Here is a 16,764-nt window from a genome sequence, read left to right on the forward strand (position 1 = left end):
ACTACTCCTGGACGATCATAACTCTGAGATCCGAATTCATGGGAAAAGTACGCGCTGCCCGCCGAATTCCCTTAACTAAAGGGTCAAGCTGCTTAGCGTCCGCTACCACCGGCTCAGGCGAATCAAACCTAAGCGTGGACACTACCTGCTCAATCAGCTCAGGAAGCTCATCCCTAGGGAAAATGCGCACCACCGAGGGGTCTTCACCTGGCAAAGGCCCCTCCTCCTCCTCAGAAACCTTGTCCCCTAGGAACTCATCCCCCAGCAAACTACCCTCGTCGTTTGAGGGAGGCAAGAAAAACAAATCTGGCTCTTCAGACCAATCTAAACGCTGTCGCTTAGCAACCAGAGGCCCTGCTCCCTTCAGAGGCTCTAACTGATTAGGGCCTGACTGCCAGGCCTGAAACATGGCCCAAATAAAATCCGGAGGAAACCCCATGGCCCCCGCACCTTCCGGAAGCCTGGAAGCACTCTGCCCTGGACCTTCCAACAGTGGGCGAGCAGCCACTCCCGTGGTGCCCGAATCCAAGATGGCGGCGGTTCCTGCCAAAATTGGAACCGCCGCTACGGGCCCAGAGGACAAGTCAGGGCCGGGCAAACCTTTACCGCTACCTGAACCCTCCGCAGCTAGTACTGGAGGCGAAGAATCAGGCTGTTTAGGCTCCCCACAGAACCTGCATTGAGCTCCTGGCGCATCTATCCCCCTTCACGCACAAGAACGGCAGCGCAACGGCTTTCCCACCGACATCGCGAATTTAAAGCGGTACACCCTAACGTCCCAGCTCTCTCAAAGTTGCTCAAAATCCCCAGACCTCTCTGTCAGCTTCCCAAACAACACAGTCAAGCACTGCCAAGCAGCCAAACACTTTCTTTTTCTTTCTTTTTTTTTTTTACACTCACAACAAAAGCCCAGTTGCTAAGAGCTGAAGGTTCCTGCCATAGCAGGAGCCGAGGCAACAGGCAGAAAGTTCAGAAAGAGGATTTCAAAGCTACAAACTGCCAGAAGTTATGGCTCTCAAGGTTCCTGTCACAACAGACACCGAAGCACATGGCTGCCTAACCAAAGGCCAGCAGGGGAATAATACAAACTGCCAGAAGTTATGAGTTAGTAACAAGTACAGGGTATTAGTTAAGAAAATCTAATCCTACCAGACCAGACTGACTGCTCAGGCTGCATGTCTACCCTCTGCTGGAGACTGAGATTTACTGGCTGCTAGCTTATACTGGTTTAAGTTTTAGTGTTCTCAGTCTCCCTCTGCTGGTAGGTGTGCATAACCCAAGCGTCTTGACCGGTCTGGAGGGTCGCTGAGGAAGTTCACTAGTTTTCTTGATTCTACTTGGTTCTGCCCCTATGTTTCCACTTATTTATCAGATAGAAACTCAAATCCTGAATCTAGGGAATTTTAACTGCATTATCCTAAGCCCAGGAAGATTGTTTATAAGAAGCTTTTTTTCAGCAACATTTGCATACCAGGCTGCAAGTCAATGGGATGAGCTTGCATATGCGATTAGATATCGGACAAATTTTGAAACCACTGAAGACTTATTTGTTCAGGAAGTATTTGGTCCTTAGATGATTAAGCAAAATGTTGTCATGTTCCTGAGAATGCCCAGTTTCTTATCACACTGAACTCAGGAGGCATAATATAATGTAATTTCTGTATTTGAAACTTCGGTTATAATAGACCTTGCTGTGATCAAATCAGTCAAATGAAAAAATTCCCATTCATCGTTATGTAGATTAACCTGCCTGCTTTGCAAGTACTTACAGTCTTTCGTACACCCGCACTTCACAAAGAATAGGATCCGATACCCAGTGGATGAAGGCTTTGGGCTTCTCAGACGCTTCAGACTTAGTGCAGGTCACCTCTAGTTCCTTCACTTTGCCACTATCATCCTATACAGGAAACAAAAAGCCATCAGAAGCCCTGAAGTGGTCATCACTGCTGAATACACTGTGGGGGCAGGTTAAATAATTAAGAACTCCTTCACACTGGCCAACTCAGACGTTTGTCAAAATTAAATTTCCTCCCCCTCCCTCCTCCCAGTGGGTCTATAGTGTTAATTACAGTAATACAGCCTGGCGGTACGTACCACCAGAACTTCCCTTTTGAGCAGTATACTTCACCCTGTACGCCCAAGGGGTGTATGATGCCAGATTAGCTCAGGATATAGACACGTGAAAAGCCTCAAATAGAAGCAATTTCAATTTTACTACTACTACTACTACTACTATTTAGCATTTCTATAGCGCTACAAGGCATACGCAGCGCTGCACAAACAGAAGAAAGACAGTCCCTGCTCAAAGAGCTTACAATCTAATAGACAAAAAATAATAAAGTAAGCAAATCAAATCAATTAATGTGAACGGGAAGGAAGAGAGGAGGGTAGGTGGAGGCGAGTGGTTACAAGTGGTTACTAGTCAAAAGAAATGTTAAAGAGGTGGGCTTTCAGTCTAGATTTAAAGGTGGCCAAGGATGGGGCAAGACGTAGGGGCTCAGGAAGTTTATTCCAGGCGTAGGGTGCAGCGAGACAGAAGGCGCGAAGTCTGGAGTTGGCAGTAGTGGAGAAGGGAACAGATAAGAAGGATTTATCCATGGAGCGGAGTGCACGGGAAGGGGTGTAGGGAAGGACGAGTGTGGAGAGATACTGGGGAGCAGCAGAGTGAATACATTTATAGGTTAGTAGAAGAAGTTTGAACAGGATGCGAAAACGGATAGGGAGCCAGTGAAGGGTCTTGAGGAGAGGGGTAGTATGAGTAAAGCGACCCTGGCGGAAGATGAGACGGGCAGCAGAGTTTTGAACCGACTGGAGAGGGGAGAGGTGACTAAGTGGGAGGCCAGCAAGAAGCAGATTGCAGTAGTCTAAACGAGAGGTGACAAGGGTGTGGATGAGGGTTTTGGTAGAGTGCTCGGAAAGAAAGGGGCGGATTTTACGGATGTTGTAAAGAAAGAAACGACAGGTCTTGGCGGTCTGCTGGATATGAGCAGAGAAGGAGAGAGAAGAGTCAAAGATGACCCCAAGGTTTCGAGCTGAGGAGACAGGGAGAATGAGAGAGCCATCAACAGAAATAGAAACGGGGGAGCGGGGAGGTGGGTTTGGGGGGGAAAATGAGAAGCTCGGTTTTGGTCATATTTAATTTCAGGTGGCGTTGAGACATCCAGACAGCAATGTCAGACAAGCACGCTGAAACTTTGGTTTGGATGCAAGGTGAGATATCAGGGGTAGAAAGGTAGATTTGGGAGTCATCAGCATAGAGATGGTAGGAAAAGCCATGGGATGAGATTAATGAACCAAGGGAAGAAGTGTAGATAGAAAAGAGGAGGGGACCAAGAACAGAACCCTGAGGTACGCCAACAGGCAGAGGGATAGAAGTAGAAGAGGATCCACCAGAGTGAACACTAAAGGTGCGGAGGGAGAGGTAGGAAGAGAACCAGGAAAGGACAGAGCCCTGGAATCCCAAGTGAGGACAGGGTATCGAGAAGTATGCTGTGATCGACAGTGTCAAAAGCAGCGGAAAGATCAAGAAGAATGAGGATGGAATATTGACCTCTGGATTTAGCCAGTAATAGGTCATTGGAGACTTTAGTAAGCGCAGTTTCGGTTGAGTGGAGAGGGCGAAAACCAGATTGTAATGGGTCAAGAATAGCATGTGAGGAGAGAAAATCAAGGCAGCGGCGGTGAACAGCACGCTCAAGTAATTTGGAGAGAAAAGGAAGGAGGTAGATGGGTCGGTAATTAGAGGGACAAGTAGGGTCAAGTGAAGGCTTCTTAAGGAGAGGTGTGACCACAGCATGTTTAAAGGCAGCAGGGACAGTTGCAGTGGAAAGTGAGAGGTTGAGAATGTGACAGATAAAGGAATAAGAGTAGGAGAGATGGCATTAAGAAGGTGGGCAGGAATGGGATCAGAGGAACAGGTGGTACATTTGAGGAAGAAAGGAGAAGTGTAGTTTCCTCAATAGTAACTTCAGGAAAGGAGGAAAGGGAATGAGGGAAGGAGAGAGAGGGGGACGAACTAGTGGAGGGAGAGGTGGTGAGGTAGAGAAAGCAAGGTTTATCTTTTGAACCTTGTTGTGAAAGAATCAGCAAGGGTCTGAGGAGATAATGAAGGGGGAGTTGGGGGAGGGGGCACCTTGAGGAGAGGTTCAATGTGGTGAAGAGAAGTCGAGGATTAGAGCCAAGAGAGTTGGTCAGTTGGATATAATAATCCTGTTTGGCACGTAAAAGAGCAGATTGGAAGGAGGTCAGCATGAACTTAAAGTGTAAGAAATCAGCAAGGGCCCGAGATTTCCGCCAGAGGCGTTCGGCGGAGCGGGTACAGGAACGTAGGTAGCGGATATTAGAAGTCAGCCAAGGTTGGGGTTTTGTACGCCTTACAGGGCGGGTCATCAAAGGTGCAAGAGTGTCTAAGGCAGAGGATAGAGTATTGTTGTAAGAAGAAACAGCCTCGTTGACAGACGTGGATGGTGCCACAGTAGAGAGGAGGTTAGAAACATGGGAGGATAGAGATGAAGGGTCAATATCATGAAGATTCCTAGATAAATTAGATAGGATAGGACGGAACTGGGAGGGGGGAGATTTAAGTGTGAAAGTTATAAGATGGTGATCAGAGGAGGGATGATCAGAGGCAAGGAAACTAGAAGGTGAACAGTTGGAGGAGAAGATGAGATCAAGACAGTGACCATTTTGACCATTTTATATTTTAAAGGCTCTCTTTTGTTTTGGAGGTATTAAAAAAAAACAGTTTATTTTGAAATGCCTGTGTGGTATTGGGGTGGGTGAGGCAGAAGGCAATTTCAGTCTGAATTGCTCTTACTTATAAGAACATATAATACCAGGACAGTACAAATGCAACTCATAGTAGCTCTGCTCCTGAAAAAGCTTTAGATTCTGCTCCAAAACAAGTTACTAACTCATCTTATAAAATTCTGTATTTTGTCATTCTCCATTTTGTTGCAGTTAACTATTTTATGCACATTTTGTTTGCACCTTTGATATGCATTCCCCCCCCCCCCCCCATTTCTCCCCCCTCCTTGGCTTGGCCACCACACTGGTGAAGCTATAGGTTGAAAGATGTGAATAACTCTGGCTTTCACCTCTAATAAGGAGGTGGGCTCAGGGGCTAGAAGGGTAGCGACAACTCTCTGGCTAACTTACTGCAGGGAACTGGTCAGCATACTGCACTAGTGAATCGATCTCTACTACTAAAATGGTCTTTTGCTGCGTGGTGAGCTCACGGACCATTCTCTGGTCACTACAAAAGATAATAGCAGTTGCCATAGAAACAGCTTTCCGTTCTCACACCGTATGTCAACAAGAGAGCGTCACATCAAGACGATAACAGGAAAGCTCAGTAAGCACAGCTGCACTTCCAGGAAGACATGAATATGTGCTGGAGAGGGGGCGTTAGCCCCTGCTCTGGACGACCTGTCATTTGGTAATTCTTAACACAGCTTAAGTTTGAGTTAGGCTGAACTACGCATGTAAAAATCTACACAGGTAATAATAAATGCTGACAAAATAACTGGAGACCCTAAAGGGGCCCTTTTACAAATGTGCGTTAGGCTCTACGCGCGTGCCAAAAATGAGACTACCGAACCCCCCTGGCAGTAATTTCAGATTTGCCACGCACCTGTAACGCCTGGATGATTTATTTATTTCCTCTGACATGGGGCGTTTCCATTGCTAATAGGCAGTTGGCGTGTGCAGACCGGTCATTTCGGGTGTTGCGTTAAGCCCTTACCGCTAGCACAATGGGTGGGTGTCAAGCGCCCTGGCCAGTTTTAGTGCGCGCTGGTTTCAGTTGTACCACAAGCCATTTTCCTGTCCCATTAAAAAAAAAAAAAAAAAAAGCCCTTTTTTTGCAGAAACGGTAAAAAGTGGCCTGGCATGCGACCAACCACACAAGGTCTTCCTTGGTTTTCTGGAACAGCCCACCAACCCTACTCCTCGGACTCTCTCTGACACGCACCCAAAACATCAGCCTACACTACCACAGGCCGCTTTATACCACAGTTTAGTTAAAAGGACCCCTAAATTAGTACCTAGTCATACAAACTCTTAGGCAATAAGTAGCAGATTGAGCCAATATGCAAGGTAAAATGAAAAGTATACTAGTTTTCTAAACAAGAAGCAGTACTTTACATTTTTGGGTAACATGTCAATAAACATTCAACTGTTGAAGATCACAAAGCGTGTGGATCTTTCTAGCCTTTTGTATTCAATTAAAATGTTTCCATGCTACACGTTCTTTTTTTTTTCAGCAGGTTCTACCTGTGAGAGGGGGAAAAAAGGAACCAGTACTTAGCCATCGCAGTTTGAGGCAGGGAATTCTCAGGATTCGAGTCCACAGGTAACAGATCTCAAACCATTATCTTCCTCCCATCCCTTCTCCTCACCTTATAACGTTCTGCACAGAGATGACATAGCCAGCATGTCTCAAACCTACTGGCTGATCTGGGGTCAGACGCTTATAACCCTTCTCCATAACCTTCATAAAGGAAAGAATCGTAAAGAAACTCTGAACGCCAAATATTGTCAAATATTTTTTTTAATCATATTTTGTTTCATGCAAAGAATTTTTGCTGGAAGACAGTGCTACCGTATAATCCAGGGGTTCTCAAAGACAGTCAGGTTTCAGGATATCCGCAATGAATATGCATGAGATAAATTTGCATAACAAGGAGGTAGCACATGCAAATTTATCTCCTGCATATTTGTTATGGATATTCTGAAAACCTGACTGGCTAGGTGTGTCCCAAGGACTGGATTGAGAACCCCTGGTTTAGACGGCTCAAAAAAAAAAAAAAAAAAAAAGCACACACGTTCCTGGGACTTAAGTACATTATAGAGTATATTGCTTGTCCAACCATTGAACAGCCATGGAGATAAGTGCAAAAGGCCCAAACTCCAAAGGGAAACAGATTAAAAGGTGTAGCTAAGCATAACACCATGAATCTACACAGAGATCCTCACTTTCAAGCCTATGAGCTAGAGGTTTTCTCTCGGCCTCGCTTCCATGCAGACGCGTGACACATTGGTCTCTTCCGATACAAATGATGCACACATATTCTGAGCTTACCGTCCTCTCTCTTATGATGGTAACATCTACTAATCACATGACACAGAATCTGGTGCAGAATTTACCTCCCTGAAGTCAGTCTGCTCGATATAGAGGATGAAGAAAAAGGGATTTTGTGGAAGCCCCTGGATTCATTTGCTGGAAAATTTGGAACAGATACATCCATTGCCTGGAGGACCAAAGCAGAGAGCAATTTAGAGCTGAATATAAACAAAAACAGCTCATGAATCTTATTTTCTGTCACAGGTAAAACCCAGTCTCAAAATCTCAGCACCAATGGTACATGATTAGGTAGCATCAAGGGAAAATCACACAAAGCACAAATACCCATAAGCCCTCTTTCCACACTCCTTATAGTCAGTACATTTTAGAAAGCAATTTCACCCCAAACCATGTGAGAAACACAGGAACGATGTTAACAGGGTGAAAGAAGTGCAGGAGCAGAGGGGCACTTCACATTCACAAGCTCTGGAAGACCGTGTATTATATTACTGTACAGCAAGGTAATGCACTGTAATTATTCAAGAAATCTGTTTGAATTGTTTTTGTTTGTTTTAACAGGGATGGTATGTGGTAGTTTAAAACTGCCAAAGGACCCAGCCTAATCCCAGTTCAAACTCTGCCACGTCAGCTCCATCTTCCTCCAGCACTAGAGGGAGATATAGTCACAGCGTAACCGCCAGTCAGCCAGGCTCTGTGGTGTTCTTAACTCTAACCCTCCCATCCGGTCCTTAAAAAAAAAAAAAAAAACCAACCAACCCAAAACAAAACTCTTGGCTACATAACTTCTGTATCAAGGGTTTCATTCACTTAACTGGTTCAGTACTAAGGGGAGCCAAGTTGGTTTTTTTTTAAATATTAAAGTTTGATGTGAAATAAAGTCACCCGTGTTAACTCAGCAAATGCTGCTGGGACAGGATATTCTAAAATTGTACCTTCACCAGATACTCATTGGGAGAGGTAATATTCAAAGCCATTTTAGAAGGATACTAGCAATTTACTCACAGAAATTGGCTATCTGAAAATGGGCTCCCTGAATGTGGTAATGTGGAGGTGTTCCAGGCGTGATAGGTCAGAACATTGCTCACAGACTGCTTGCTTTTAATTTTGAGTTCTATTCCCACATTTCAAAGTGAAGTAGGCTTCTACCTTCGGTTTGAAATCAGGGGCAAAATGTGTGGGTAAAAAGACTACCTACAGACTTCATTCCAAAATGCAGTTTGGAAATAGCACCCCCTCACAATCAAACTCACAGAAACCAAACACTTCCTCTAATGGTTACAAATTACACTTATCCTACTTGGGAAGAGGAGAAACCTGCTCCTCTGCGAGAACCCCGAAAGGACTGAATCCTATTGCCAACCTAACCTCTGAGGCTGAAAACCTCGACCAGCCTGAAACTTCCGGAAACCTCTCCCAGAACTCCTACCAAACAAAGAACCCCGAGTGGACAGACGAGGTCTATCTTGCGGAAGGCGAGGAACCTTAGCATCACCCAAGGAATTAACCAACTTATCCAATTCTTCTCCAAACAAGAAAGAACCTTTAAAAGGAAACTTGCTCAACTTTGACTTGGAGGCCGCATCCGCCGACCAACCTTTCAACCACAGAGATCTGCGAGCAGCGACCCCCAAAGCCAAAGACTTAGAAGATGCTCGCAGTAAATCATAGAGGGCATCAGCCAGAAAAGCCGCCCCTGTCTCAATTCTAGCTACGTCAACATCGATGGAATGAAGATCATCCGAAGTCCTGTCCAGGACTCTCTCTGCCCACCTAAAGCAAAGCTCTAGCCACCAAGGAACCACAAATGGCAGCCTGAACTGCCAAGGAGGAAACATCAAAACTATTCCTGAGCAGAGAATCTAGTCTTCTGTCCTGAACATCCCGAAGAGCCGTGCCTCCATCCCGGGAACCGTATTCCGCTTAGTCACCGCCGACACCACTGCATCCACGACCGGCACCTTAAGCATAGCTTTATCTGTTTCTGGAATCTGATAGAGCCGAGACATAGATCTAGTCGGACGGAAAGCTGCATCTGGAACCTCCCATTGCGCTTTAATAACATCCCAAATGTCCTGATGCATGGGAAAAGTTTGGGCGCGGATCTAGACCCCTTAATCAAGAAGTCTACCTTACGGGTTTGTGAAACCGGCGCAACATCTTCAAAAATTCAAAGTAGAGGAGACCATAGAGATGAGCTCCTGCAAGTCATCTTTGTGAAAAAATCCTAGCCATGGCGGGATCATCCCCCTGAGCAAAAGCTGCCGCCTCCGGATCTGAGAGCGAAAAATCAGGATCAGTACAGGCATTGACTCCAAAATCTTCCTCCTCTTCCAGATAGGGCATCTCCTGATCGTGATCAGCCCAAAAATCCCCATGGAACACATGTTCCCTAACTTTTTTAGGAGGTGGAGGTGTAGGTGTGACAGCATCTGCTGTCCCAGCTCCTGTATCGCCTCTGTGCATCAAAAATGCCTGGTACATCTGGATCACAAACTCAGGAGGAAACCCCCTGCCTGAGTGGCCCCAGATTGCACCAGAGCTCCTGAATTCAACGTATCAGCATCTGAAAGACCTAGGGCCGCAGGCTGCTGAATACGCGAAGGAGAAGACGGAGTAGGAATCAAAATGGCCGCCGTTCGCGCCAAATTCGCCGGGACGGCCTCCGGAGGCGCGCCTGACTCCTCAGGAGCTGCAGACGAGGACCGCGACGGCGAGGGACCCGATACCGCCAACAGAGAGGCCGACGTCGTAGGCAAAACAGACGAGGACGCTGCTCCTGGTGAGGTACAATATTTACATGCGCCCGTAGAGGAAACCCCCCGACGCTGGCAAACAGCGCATCGTTTAAGTTTCTCAGACATGGCGGGACGCGCGTGCACGCGCGTACGCGGTTCGCGCCTAAATCCAATCCAGTTAATATTTAAACCTTATAAAAACCACTCCGTTCTGCAGTGCTAGTAATAATAACCTAGCGAAATGAAAACTAAGCACAATACCAAAACCAAACTTGTGCTCTTGTTTTTTTTTTTTTTTTTTAAAGAGACACACAAGACAGACACCCCAAAACTTAAACAGAGCTGTGCTCGTTAAAACAATGGGGAAAACAGAGTTTATATACTTTAATCTGGCTGCCTCTCCCAAAGGTAAGACCTCTTTGCTAACCAAAAGAGGAACCCTTCCCTTAGAGATTAGTAGAATAGAAGGGAGATGGGGAGGAATAGGGGGAGTGACCCGGGGCACCCGAGTATACCCCCTGAGGCTTAGCTAATCAGCTGACCAAACCTAACCAGCCTCAAAGAATTCCTGTGGCACAGAGAAAGATATAATAATAAAACAACTAAATATTTAGAAAGAGACTAATAGGCTCACTTCCTACCTGCTGGAGACTGAGAAAATACTGAGGCTAGGGTCACATGACCAGGGCTCTTATTGGCTATCTAGTCAAAGTTTTTTTTCTCAGTCTCCTCCTGCTGGTAGACGTGCACAACCCATCAGTCCATTCCTGGCCGGTCCGGAGGGATGCTAAGGAATTACACTTATCCTACCTTGGGAAGAGGGTGGGAAGGAATCCGTAAATGTGAATTAATTCTGAAAGACTAGGGATACACAATGAATACTTCTAAAACCATAGGAAAAAATATTTCACTCTGTGCATAGAAAGCTCTGGATCTCATTGCCAGAGGACATGTTAAAAGGAGCTAACAGAGCTGGGTAAAAAAAATAAATAAATAAAATTAGACAAGTTCTGGGGGGTGGGGTGTTCGGGTCTATAAACTGCTATTAAAAGGTAGACCTGGGGAAAGCCACTGCTTGTCCCTAGGGTTAAGTAGCATGTCTTGCTACTTTTTGGGAATCCACCAGGTACCTTTGACCTGGACTGGCCACTGGAACAGAATAGATGGATCTTAGATCTGACCCATTAGGGCAACCGTTAAGTTCTACTCATCCAAGCTGTGAAAAGAATAAAATTAGTCTATCATGGAATTTGAACGACAGCATTTTCTCACCTTGGCAGCTGGGAAGTTTGTGATGGTAACTTTCAATGGCTCTAGTACTGCCATGACTCGAGGAGCGCTCTCATTCAGCACCTCCCGCACACATGCTTCCAACAAATGGGGCTCCATGGTCGTCTGTGCCACAGTGACCCCAACCTACACAGCAGAAATGGGTAAGTGAATCAGGGGAAGCAACTTTTCTTGAACCTGGCTTATCTACTCTCACCTCTGCTCCTACCACCATCAACTATGATTAAGGGAGAGATGCAAAGCAGGGACACCACGAACTTTACTCAGATGGCTTTCTCCCTCTGTAACCAAGCCATTGTACAAATACATTCTCAGTAGGGATATGACTGTTTCACGAATGCCACCCATGGGTGTTTCTGTTGTAAGTAGAAAGGCTGGAGTTCTATTCTTCAAGACTGCAAATGCCACCTTTGCTCAATTTCCAGGCCAGGATTCAAACCCATTGCATACTTTTTCTAAAATCTGCTCAAAGCTAAGTTAGCTAACACAGCAGTCTATCTTCTGTGCACTGAAGAGCCAAACGCTAAAAAACAAAACAAAAAAGAGGCCAACACCATTGTCTCCATCCGAATTTAAGGCTGAACCACAAAGTTCACGCATTCCTCTTGCCAGTCTACAATCTCTTTCCAAAGGACCATTAAGCCAGCTCACCTACCCTGGCACAGAAATTGTTAATGGCTTCAGCAGGAAATCCCCGTCGCCTGAGAGCAGTCAGTGTGAAAAAGCCGTGGATCTCCCAATCCCTAAAAACAGAGGGGCATCAGTGACACACTGAGGAAAGCGGAAATGAAATATATATAGTTCTAGGCTGCACAATTGGTTTGCTAGTCCGCTAAAACACTTATGAAGTACCTCTGGTAATTATAAGTTATTAGACTAATGAGATAAAGAAAGAAGAAAGTTTTGTTCCTCATACAAAGGTCACAGAAACAGAGAAAAAGCAGAGAAAGAAGGAATATGAATGAATGAAAGATTAATTGCTATAGAGAATTTAGTTTGCATCAAGGGTAGGGGGAGTAAAACCCCCTTGGGAAAACCATAGGCCATTGGACGGATTCTGAAACACTCTCTCACCAAGCATGCCTGGTGTTTTCAGAGTTCCTTTTTCTGCAGCAGGGTTTTATAGGGCTGTTGTGAGCATTCACCTCTCTCTACCCTGGAACAATCATAGGGGCTGCATATGGGCTGGAGACTTGTATTGGGACTTTCATATGTGCTGGACGCTTGCAATTTGTCCTTGCCACACCTCTAACTCACTTTTGTAACAGGATATAACCAGGTATCTGAATTGCCTTAGCAACATGAGGCCCCATCAGAGCAAGTGACCAGTCAGAAATTCCTTCATGTGGCTGATAGGAAAAAGAGAGTTTTGGGGGATGGGAAATAGTGCAGTATACCTGAAATAAAACAATTATAGACAATATACACACATTTATTTGTTACATTTGTTATCTCACATTTTTCCACCTATTTGCAGGCTCAATGTGGCTTACATAGAGGCATATTTTCATAGCATTCCACAGTTCCGTAGGTTTCTATGGAACTTTGGAAGGCTAAGTGCTTTGAAAATATGCCTCATAGTACCGTAAAGGCGTTCGCCAATTCCGGTATGAACAAATACAGTAATGTTGTGGTAGAATAAGGTTCATGTGTACAGACACATTAGGGAATCGTAGAGAGGAAGAGTTGTTATATTTATTTGTACCCCGCACTTTCCCACACAATGCAGGCTCAATGTGGCTTACATAGTAATTTGAAATGCAAAGTCATAATAGAAATTTCAAAACATTATAAGTTGAGCTTAATAGTGTATGATAAGTTGATCTTGATAATGTATGATTAGTATAAGAGAGGGTAGACAGGATAGGATAGTATAAATTTGGGATAAATGGGGTAAGGAGGGATAAAATAAAGGGGAGATGGAGAAGAGAAGGATGGGATGAGTAGAGGGGGAATGGGGAGGAGGGGTAAGTAAAACCAATGATGGGGTCATTATCTAATTCAAAACAGAATTGGGAGTGGAGGTTGGTAAGATTAGGTTGGGACATTAGGATAGGCTTGCTTAAAGAGATAAGTTTTTAGCATTTTTCTAAAGGGCAAGTAGTTGTTAATTAATCGGATTGGTCTGGGTAGAGCATTCCAAAGCTGGCTGCCCAAAAAGGAGAAACTGGATGCATAGTAGGTCTTGTATTTAATTCCTCTACAATTGGGAAGGTGTAGGTTGAGATAAGTTCGTGAAGAAATAGATCTATTTCTGCCAGGGAGGTCGATCAAATCACTCATGTAGCCGGGGGATTCTCAGTGTATGATCTTGTGGGTCATTGTGTTGATCTTGAAATTTATTCTCTCTTTGATGGGGTGCCAGTGGAGCTTCGCTCGAAGAGGTGATGCACTTTCAAATTTTGATTTGCCAAAAATAAGTCTGGCTGCAGTGTTTTGGGCTGTTTGGAGTCTCTTCAGTATTTGGGTTTTGCATCCTAAGAACACACTGTTGAAGTAGTCAGCGTGGGTAATAACAGTGGACTGTATCAGGTTCCAGAAAGTGTTGCATGAGAGGTATGGCTTCACTCGTTTCAATATCCACATCATATTAAACATTTTCTTCGTGATGAATTTGGCGTGGTTATCAAAAGATAAATGGCTGTCATTACTCCGAGTATCTAAGTTGTCGGATATGGAGAGTTTGACATCAGGGGTGTTGAGAGTAGCCTGGAGGTAAGGGGAGTATTGGGAAGAGATAACCAGGCACTGCATTTTTTCTTTATTTAATTTCATTTTAAAAGCATTAGCCCAAGAGGTTAGAGTGGTAATGACAGTATTGATTTTGTCATGGATTTCTGATAGATTGGATTTAAAGGGACGTCGTCAGCGTATATGAAAGGATTTAGGCCATGTTTGGTTAGTAGTCTGGCCAAGGGGATCATCATAAGGTTGAAAAGTATCGGGGAGAGTGTCCATTACGAGCTTTGGTTTCGTTGTGTTGTAGGGTACAGGCATTTAAATTGCGTTGGTAGGGTAAGCCTTTTTGAACAGGTTAGTTTTTAATGATTTCTGGAAGTTTAGGTGATCATAAGTTGTTTTCACGGCTTTTGGTAATGTGTTCCATAGTTGTGTGCTTACGTAGGAAAAGCTGGATGCATAGGTTGATTTGTATTTGAGTCCTTTGCAGCTTGGGTAGTGGAGATTTAGGTATGTTCATGTTGATCCTGTTGTGTTTCTGGTTGGTAGGTCTATGAGGTCTGTCATGTATCCCGGGGCTTCGCTGTAGATAATTTTATGAACCAGGGTACAGATTTTGAAAGCAATATGTTCTTTGATTGGGAGCCAATTTTTCTTGGAGGGGTTTGGCGCTTTCAAATTGCGTTTTTCCAAATATAAGCCTGGCTGCTGTGTTTTGAGTGGTCTGAAGTTTCTTTATAATTTGTTCTTTGCATCCTGCATAAATTCCGTTGCAGTAGTCTACATGGCTTAGTACCATTGATTGTTAACTTGCGAAATGTTTACATACATATACACAAAACTAGAATGTGCCACAAAAATTGTGTAAGATGTGAAATAGCACAGAGACACCATCACTCTCTGCACTTTGGAGGTCTCACAGGTTTGTTTTAGCAATTCCTGCTTGTCTTGGCAGCTACAGTGAAGACTGCTAAGGGGTTTTAGGAATGCATGTCCTGGTGAAACTGAAGAGCCTAACAAAGCACTTGCAATGGATGAGAAATCCTGAAGAGGTGTTGAGAGGAGGAAAACTTCACTGGTGTATTTTACCTGCTGGATATTGCACTTTAGCAAATTCAGTTTAGACAACAGTGTAGACTTTTAAGTCTCTTTCAGGGTTACATATAAATCGTGTTTTAGAGTCTAGTTTAGTATTTTAAGTTGCAGTTTAGAGCACAGCCATCAGTTGAGGGAAGCCTCAAGAAACTGAGGTCTGGATAGGAACAAATGGAAGAAGCTGGAAAGCAGTGGGCAAAACTGAAAAGAGATATTGTAAGGGCAACAAACCTTTTCGTAAGGAAAATAAATAAAAGTAAAGAAAAGGAGACCACTTTGGTTTTCAAAAGAAGTAGCTGAAAAGGTAAAGAAAAAGGATAGCCTTTATAAACTACAAGAAATCACAAAAAAACAAATCAAAACAAAAAAAAACAGTATCTGGAAAAGCTAAGAGAAGGTAGCAGCCAGGAAAGCAAAGATGCAAACGGAAGAAAAAAAAAATAGCCAATACGGTAAAATGGAGGGACAAGACATTTTTTAGATGTCAGTAATAGGAAGATGTGCAAAACTGGCATTGTGAGACTCAAAGGTAAAGAGGAGGAATTGATGCTAGAACGATGGCAGTGAGGCGCTTTTGGCTGTGTCTGTCTCCTCTGCTGCCTAAGGCTGAGGTGTTACATTGTGAACTGTGAAGTACCTCCCCTGCGTGGTTCAAACACACCACTTGAGCCCCTGGACAGCAAAATAGGATGCCTTCCGAAGAACGGCATAGCCACTGGTGTCCCAGTTACAAGCCCTGAAGAGTATAAAGGGAGAGAGGAGCAGAGCATCGCCAGAACTGCTTTGGCCTTACCCCTAGTTTCATGATGCATCGAATTTTACTACTCATATTGTGCTACAATAGGTGAGGCAGGGTTGCTGGATAGAGACACAGAGATGAGATGCTAAGTAAAAAAATATGGTGCAGTACATTGGGGGGGGGGGGGGGGGGAAGAGCAGAGGCACTGGGGTTGGTTATGAATTTACTCTCTTATTTACCCTGACAGAAGATAATTGGGAAGTCTGGATGAACAAAACAGAGAGGCAATCCAGGAGAAAAATAACCACAAGATGTTGCAACAGAGCCACATAGCAAAGAAGTCCCTATCTGGAGGCATTTGGCTTGTGTGTGCTTTAAGGGCAAAATCTATATATGGAAAGGGGGTGGAGGGATGAATCTCACAACTGAAAGCAAACTTCGGAAGCGTAGCTCACCTGACAGCACCAGCCTCCACTAGTTTAATAATCTTCCTCTTTGAGACGACAGTGTAATGAAGGTTCAAACGGCCATATTCCCACTGCACAGGGCAGTAAACGTCCAGTGCATTGCACAGCCAGAAATAGGAGGACCGTCTTCAAAGCCGCAAAAGAGGAGATGACAAGGGGTTATATACAGGTACGTCAGGAACAAAGTGAAAATAAAAGCAGCAACGAGGAACATTTACATTGGATCAAATGTGCTATCGTACATGGCCACAGAGACAAGTAGCTTCACTTTCATTAAAGGGGGTCGATATTCAAAAGGGATTAACCAGACAGGATAGGATCTTGCCCAGTTTAAATCCCGCTGAGCTGGCCTGTCCAGGGTATTCAGTGGCACTTAACTACGTAGTGCTGCTGAATATTCATGCTAATTGGCCATTCCAGGGCCGCTGAAAGCAGTGGGGGCAACATTCCCCCAGGCCCGGCCGCCAAAGGTGCCAGTCTTTCTCCTGCTCCTGACGAGACCCAGGTGATCGCGACGCGACAGGAGCAGGAGAGAAAACTCCAGTGCCGGACCCCCCCTTAGAAACTGGGGAGGAGCAGACACAGGGCTTCGGGGCCTTTGGTTTGGCTGGTGGGGTCCCCAAGCCCCACCAGCAGAAGCCTTCCTCCAGCGTTGTTCTCTGCCGCACTGCCTGG

The 16,764-nt window shown here is 44.8% G+C and overlaps 1 protein-coding gene and 1 non-coding gene across 2 annotated transcripts in view; both read right to left on the reverse strand.

Annotated features, from left to right (window-relative positions):
- QARS1 (glutaminyl-tRNA synthetase 1) overlaps positions 1–16,764 on the reverse strand; it is a 95,202-nt gene that overhangs the window by 26,780 nt on the left and 51,658 nt on the right. The window contains 7 exon segments of the mRNA XM_030208105.1: positions 1,770–1,889; positions 6,399–6,490; positions 7,147–7,181; positions 7,184–7,250; positions 11,092–11,235; positions 11,765–11,852; positions 16,078–16,215. Of these exon segments, the coding sequence (XP_030063965.1) occupies positions 1,770–1,889; positions 6,399–6,490; positions 7,147–7,181; positions 7,184–7,250; positions 11,092–11,235; positions 11,765–11,852; positions 16,078–16,215 (684 nt within the window).
- Positions 14,647–14,780, reverse strand: LOC115473632. The gene has a single exon (XR_003942724.1). It is a non-coding gene; the product is annotated as a small nucleolar RNA SNORA14 (small nucleolar RNA).

Source organism: Microcaecilia unicolor, chromosome 6, assembly GCF_901765095.1.
Source record: "Microcaecilia unicolor chromosome 6, aMicUni1.1, whole genome shotgun sequence".
NCBI lineage: Eukaryota > Metazoa > Chordata > Amphibia > Gymnophiona > Siphonopidae > Microcaecilia > Microcaecilia unicolor.